Genomic DNA, 7428 nt, shown 5'->3' with positions numbered 1-7428 from the left:
CTTTAATAAATAGATAAATAAAAAAAATAAAAAAAGGGAACATTAAAAAAAAAAAGAGCTAGCTAGAAATATGCCAGAGCTGCTGGCCAAACAGTGTTGTAATTAATTTCTTTTAATACTAAGGACCATTGTCCCACTGCATTAAACAATTTATTTATTTTTATTTCCTGTATAATAGTGTTTTACCTGGAAGTATGTAATGTACAAGAGTGTTGAGTCCCTTGGACCTGGAGGTGCAGAGAGCTGTGAGCTGCCATGTGGGTGCTGTGAATGAACCCAGTCATTCTGGAACCACTGAACCATCTCTCCAGCCCATAAAGGGAATTTTTTTTTTTTTTGAGACAGGGTTTCTCTGTATCTTTGGGGCCTTCCTGGAACTAGCTCTTCTAGACCAGGCTGGCCTCCAACTCACAAAGATCTGCCTGCCTCTGACTCCTGAGTGCTGGGATAAAGGCATGTGCCACCACCACCCGGCAACAGTGTTGTAATTAAATACAGTTTATGTTTGATTATTTGGGTCTGGGTGGCAGGCAAAATGTAATTGTAGTCTCCATTTATTAATGGCGCCCAATGTGGGGCCATTTTATAGTTGTAATTTTACTATGTTAAAGTTAAAGCCTTCCTTTTTAATCAGACAGAAAAGGGGAGATAATGTGAAATGTCCTTCTGCATTTGTGCTGCCTTTATTGGTTGATGAATAAAGCTGTTTTGGCCACTGGCTTAACAGAGTAAAGTCAGGTGGGAAATCCAAACAGATATATAGAGAAAATAGGCAGAGCCAATGAGACGCCATGTAGCTACAGAAGGAGAAAGACGCCAATCCTTACCGGTAAACCACAGCCTCATGGCGACATTAACAGAAATGGGTTAATTTAAGATATAAGAGTTAGTTAGGAATATGCCTGAGCCATTTCTGTCTACGCAGGGGCAGGAAGCTTGTTTTGAATTCAAGACCAGTCTAGACTACACAGTCCTATGCCAGCCTGTCTTGAAAACCACATTAATAGGGCCAAGCAGATGGCTCAGTGGGTAAAGGCACTTGCTGCCAACCTGAGTTCAGCCCCCCAGAATCTACATAGTAGAAGCAAAGAACTGACTATTGCTTGCTGTCCTCTGGCCCTCGTAAGTGTGTTATAGGACACACATGCTCACAAACACCAATAAATACTCTCTGCTTTGTTTTGAGAAAGGGTATCACTCTGTAGCCCCACCTGGCTTGAAACTCAGAGATTTGCCTACCTCTGAGATTCCAGAGCGCAGAGATTAAAGGCATGTGTCACCATGCCTGGCATAAATGTAATTTTAGAAATATTTTGAAAAGGCTGGGGATATGGCTCAGCTGTTAATGGCTAGAATATATATATATATTTTCGTTTTAGATTACTTTATGAGTGGTGTTTTGCCTACATTATATAAGTGTACTGTGTGTGTGTCTGGGGCCCATAGACGTCTGAAGAGAACACAAGAGTCCCTGGAACTAAAGGTACAAATCACTGTGAACCACTATGTGGGTGCTGAGAACTGAACTCAGGTCCTCTGTAAAGTGAACAATGCTAAGAACCACTGAACCAACTCTCTAGCCCTGTTAAAGTATTTCTTAAAAAATACATACATAGGGGGCTAGAGAGATGGCTCAGCGGTTAAGAGCATTGCCTGCTCTTCCAAAGGTCCTGAGTTCAATTCCCAGCAACCACATGGTGGCTCACAACCATCTGTAATGAGGTTTGGTGCCCTCTTCTGGCCTGCAGACACATACGCAGACAGAATATTGTATACATAATAAATATATATTTAAAAAAATACATATATACAAAATCACTGATTATATGCAAAACTGAGGTGGGCGCAGAGAAGCTAGTACCCAGGCTATGACAGCAGCACAGTGAGGGGTGATGGGCTGTGGGGAATCCCAGAGGACACCAGGACAAATGGAAAGGTACCAAGGTAGCCCACAGTGGGCAGGAGTGAAGGGCAAAGTCTTATGGATGAAGAAAGATGCTCCCTTCACGTTCACACCGGCGGTTGGCTCTTACCTCCAAATCCATGTAGATTGCACTGATGGTCACCTTGGTGCCTTGTCTGTAGATGGTCTTCTGGTCTTTCCTGAGCATCTGCTCAGTGGTCAGGCCTAGAAAAGAGACAGGAAATTAGGAGTCAGAGAGGGGATGTGGCCTAACACCATAAAGGGAAGACGAGGAAAACGGGAGCAATAAGTGAAGATGTAATTACAGAAGGGATCACTTGACTAGTCAGGTCACAGGCTGGAGAGATGGCTCAGCAGCGAAGAGCACTATTTGCTCTTCCAGAGCGCCAGGGTTCAATTCCCAGCACCCACATGGCAGCTCAAAACTGAGTAACTGTAATTCCGGGGGATCGGATGCCCTTCTCTATCTTCTGAGGGCATCAGACATGTACATAGTACACAGACACAAATGCAGGCAAAACACCCATAAATTAAAAAATAAAAAAATTTATAAGATGGTAACAATCAGGTCAGAAGAGTTGAATGGTCACCTTTAGAGTAAGGGACTTTGCAGAAGGGTCAAAGAAGAGGCGGTTTACTGGGTGTGGTGTGCACACTGTTATCCCAGGGCTATGGAGTCATGAGTTTGAGACGAGCCAGGTCTATACCGTGAGTTTCAGGTTAGCTAGGGCTACACAGTGAGACCACATCATTAAAACAAACACAACACCTCAAAAATGCAAACGAAAAACCAGAACCAACACAGCAGGCTTTTACCTCTTCCCCAGCCTCCTTCTGTCCCCATCACCCTTTCTTTATTGATTGGTTTTGCTGGGGGTCACACCTGGGCCCTTGTGCACGCTAGGTGGGGCCTGCTCTTTGGCTACATCCTTGGCCCTGGGGTTTTCTTCCTTTCCGTCTTCTTTTAACTTCCTAAGTGTCACATTTCTGCTTCCTTTTTTTGCTTTTCTTTTCTTTTTTTTTTCCGGTTTTTCGAGACAGGGTTTCTCTGTAGCTTTGGAGCCTGTCCTGGAACTCCCTTGGTAGACCAGGCTGGCCTCGAACTCACAGAGATCCGCCTGCCTCTGCCTCCCGAGTGCTGGGATTACAGGCGTGCGCCACCACCGCCCGGCCTTTTTTTGCTTTTCTTACGCCAACAGGTAGATTATGGGAGTCCTTGGTTCTCTTTGTCCTTTGGACATACACTGAATTGCTGGCTCCTGCTCTGATAACTTACCCCCCATATATGTTATTTATGGCCTACATTCTCAGATTAGACTGGGACTCTACAATTTTTATTCTTTGAGAATTTCATATAATACGTTGATCATAGTTACCCTCTCAGTATCCCCAGGCCCACCTGCCTTCCTAGCCACCTACTTCCTTCTTTTCCCTTTTCCTAGCCATCAAGTCCCATTTGGGCTATGCATATAGCCTTAGGACTAAATTTATTTATTTATTTGTCTGTTTATTTATTTGTGATTTTTTGAGACATAGTTTTCTGTGTGTAGCCCTGGCTGTCCTGAAACTCACTCTGTAAACCAGGCTGGCCTCGAACTCACAGAGATCCACCTGCCTCTGTCTCTTAAGTCCTGGGATTAAATGTGTACACCTACCACTTCTCAGCTAGTCTTGGATTTTTTTTTTAAGTCCCTTTTATTTTATCTTTTTTTTCAAGACAGGGTTTGTCTATGTAGCTTTCACTTTTTGAGATAGGGTCTCCTTCTATAAACCATTCTGTCCTTCAACTCATTAAGCAGTGCAGGTTGCCCTGAACCTTCTGTCTTTCCACCTTGGCTTCACCAATGCTGGGAGTATAGCATGGGCTACCATCCCCAGATCTTCTCATCTCTTCCAAACTCAGGATGGAATAACCTAGCAGATGACTGATCGTTCATGGGCAGCCATGATGCCCCTTGCTTCTCTCTGGTGTACACAGTAAACCATTTTAACGCTCTGACATCGCTCTGACACCTTTCCAGATGCCATGTTCAAAGTTTGCCCACTGAGTTCCTCATGTGGGAAATCCATCATACCCGAGACGTCAAACTTTGCCTTTTGCAGAGAATCAAAGATGTCCTTTCTCTGGGGAAGGTCTGGGAAGAGGGCCTCCAGCTTTTCTACGTATTTGCTGTCCTTTGGGGTTGCCTTTCCAACTTTTGCATCCATGTTGACACAGTCCAGAATGATGGTACCTACGAAGGGAAGGGATATGGAAGAACAGGAGTCCTGTGAGCAAGTCACAACCACTGGCACACATGTAAGTCCAAACCCAATGGACACAATCAGAGTACAGCCAGGGCAAACCATGAGAACAGACAATACACTTGGACTGACCATGCCCTAAGTGTGAACTCCCAAAGTGAAACACAATGAAGAGCCTGGAAAGGTGGACAAGAAGCCTGAGGTTGGAGAGACGCTCAGCGGTGAAGAGCACTGGTTCCTCTTACAGAGTCCCAGAACCAACACGGCAGCTGACAACTCCAGGCTCAGGAGCTCTAAAGCCCTCTTCTGGCCTCCCTAGGCACCAGGCATGTACATTATGCAGATATATATGCAGACAAAACACACACATAAAAGTAAATAAATAAAATAAAAAGAAGACTGGGCATCCTGGGCCTTGTGGGTTTCACAACCTCAGGGGAATCCAGTTCCTCAGTAAGCCAAATTCCATCACAGATTTTTTTTTTTACATTTTTATTTATTCTTTGAAAATTTAATATTCTTTTCCCTTCCCCAGCTCTGCTTCCACCTCCCTACTCACCCAACTGCATGTTCTTTCTCTCTCTCAAGTAAGCAGGTAGGGGCTAGAGAGATAGATGGCTCAGGTAAGAACATTGGCTGCTCTTCCAGAGGACTCAAGTTTAAGTCCCAGCACCCATACGGCAGTTCACAACAATGACACTCTTCTGAGTGTCTGAGGGTACCAGACATACATGTAGTGCAGACATACATGCAGGCAAAACGCACGTCCATGTGAAAATTTAAAAAAAAATATTTTTTTAAAAGACAAAAATACAAAAGCAAAAACCCAGGGTTTTTGTTGGCTGACTATTCCTAAGAATGGAGCCTGCCCTGAAGAGTGTTTGATAACACCTAAAGTCACTCCACAGAAAAACAGATTCCCCTCTTTCAGTAGCTATGAATTTCAAATAGCTGCTTGGCTACAGATGAAGCTTTGTGCCTACTTCCCTCTGTGTTTGGGTTTTATCTTCCACCACAGATATCATGGCTGTTACCACTGGAAGAGACTGCCTCGGACAATCTAGTCTCAGCACACACACAACTGGTGGAAAAACGAGAGGAAAAAAGGTGAGGAGAGCTGTCAACCGCTTCCTGGTGGGACGTTCCTATTTCTCCGCGAGTCCTCTTTCTATCAGACAGCTGCCAGAGGGAACTGCCAAGGTCAGCTGCCCTGTGCTTCCTTTCCATGGTCTCCAACACAAACCCCAGGCAGTGAGAAAAATGCCCAACTACCGCGAGCGACCCCTCGCCCTCTGTGATGAGGGATGGCTTCTAGGGCACAGTTACAAGGCTGCAAGCGGCTAGACTTTCACGCTCCCTGTGTGGGAAGGGAGCAAAGGAACCAATCAGGTCCTAACCCAAAACTGATCCCTTACCGTGCAGTAGGGAGGCAGTTTGTCTGTCCAAGATCTCTGGCGCCCCCTGGAGGATTCTCTCTGCCACCAGGGTAGCACAGGACCCCACCAGCTCAACTGAAACATGACAGGGAGGACAGTATTTCTGCTCAATTGGTCGATGGTCCAGCACCTCTGCTACCGCCTCCTCCAGAGCAGCGTCACTTCTGGGGAGGGCGGTGGTTCACAGAAAACAGGAAGAGAGAGAAACGTAAGAGCACTCCAGATGCCAGAACCAGTCAGTCTCCACCGCAAAGAAAAGTGTGGGCGCCTTAGGCAAACACATAGAGGTCACTTTTACCCCCGCCTCACTCTTCTCTACTGTAATGTGGCATCTGAAATGGCATTTAAACAACAAACCCTGTGAAGCGTCTGCTATGAATGCCTACATTGTCCTTTAGGTTGCCGTTCCAATTGAGTGTCCACTCTGATACTCAACAGAGAACCTTCTCTTGACAATCAAATACCACTAGGTCACCAGGTTAGGGCTTTACCCATCCATGCCTTCCTTCCCACACCTGTGCTACACCCTCTGGAGCCCCTAGACTGTTTTGGCTCTTCACCAGGGCTCATTAAACCTTCAAACGTTTCCTGAATGATCACTTACTTAAAAACAAAAACAAGACAACAATAAAAAACTTTATTCTGTTAGGATCTGGAATAATATAATCCACAAACTTTCTGCTACCTAAAAGTAAAGTCTACACTCTCAAAAGGCCCTATACGGCCTTCATGATCCGCCTCGCACACCTCGGTCGCATAAATTCACGGCTTACCTCTCCCACACATTTAATGTCAGCTGCACAAAACAATTCCCAGTTCCCCAACTCAGTGTGCAATTTCATGTCTGCCTGGCTTCGCTTCCATTAATTCCTCTCAGCCACCTTCCCACCCCTGCAGGGGACAAACACCAAGTTCTCTTTGTAGGCTAGGCTCAAGGGCCAGCTCCTCTACAGACTGAGGCCCTCAGTTTCCCTCCAGTGCAATGAGATAAGTCCATGTCTAGTCCATCAAGTCCCAGCATCCTCAGTGTGACAGTTACCACTTCCCTCCAGCATCCACGGTGATGATCTGCTTGCTTACTGCCCTCTTCCTGACGGAAAGATTCATGAGACTGGCCACCTTCATCCACTTCAGAAAAAGGTTTCACTGAATAAACTCACGGATGCCCTCAGGGACCCACCACTCATTGCTATAACCACAGTGTGCTCAAGGGAAAACCATGCATTTTGAAGAATAGCAAATTTCATACTTATGTTGCTTTCTGGCAGCATTTTGTAGTCCTAAGTTAGAAGTGGAATTATTATAGATGTACACATTTACACATTTGTTGAACAGACTGACTGATATTTCTAGAGTCTACTAGAACATAGTATTCCTGTGTTTCAAAACAGCAAAAGGTTCTGACATTAAAGGCAGATCTAAGGTATTTTGAATGATTAGTTTGAACTCACTAGGTATTTTTATTTCTTTCTATCATAAACATCATATAACTAGAGAAATGACATTATTTTAATAGGTTGTTCATACTGGATAGGACCCATTAATTATAGTTAGCTTCTGAGGCAGGTGGATTTCTGAGTTTGAGGCCAGACTGGAATACACAATGATTTCCAGGCCAGTCAATGTTGCACAAAACAAACAAACAAAAATCACAAAAACAACAAAAATTAGCCTCTGAGACTCCAGAAGGCAAACCCCCTTCCTTCTGTGTCAGCCACGAGTCTAAAATGCAGGATGAGCACCCACTTACTTGACTCCGTCCCCCCCCACCCCGCCCTCTTACTTGGCTCAGTCCCCCACCACTCCTCCCACTTACTTGACTCC

At 45.0% G+C, this 7428-nt stretch overlaps 1 protein-coding gene across 3 annotated transcripts in view; it reads right to left on the bottom strand.

The window, feature by feature from the left end:
- Prune1 (prune exopolyphosphatase 1) overlaps nt 1–7428 on the bottom strand; it is a 41632-nt gene that overhangs the window by 14399 nt on the left and 19805 nt on the right. For 2 of the 3 annotated variants that reach the window (XM_005356981.3, XM_026784057.1), the window contains exons 4-6: nt 5584–5768; nt 4000–4158; nt 2034–2128 (exon numbers count right to left, since the gene is read on the bottom strand). In XM_005356981.3, coding sequence (XP_005357038.1) covers nt 2034–2128; nt 4000–4158; nt 5584–5768 — 439 coding nt within the window. The remainder of the gene's footprint in view (nt 1–2033; nt 2129–3999; nt 4159–5583; nt 5769–7428) is intronic. The other variant, XM_026784058.1, reaches the window with a different exon arrangement.

The sequence above is a fragment of the Microtus ochrogaster genome, chromosome 21 (assembly GCF_000317375.1).
Source record: "Microtus ochrogaster isolate Prairie Vole_2 chromosome 21, MicOch1.0, whole genome shotgun sequence".
Classification (NCBI taxonomy): Eukaryota; Metazoa; Chordata; class Mammalia; order Rodentia; family Cricetidae; genus Microtus; species Microtus ochrogaster.
This window is presented reverse-complemented; position numbering and strand designations above follow the sequence as displayed.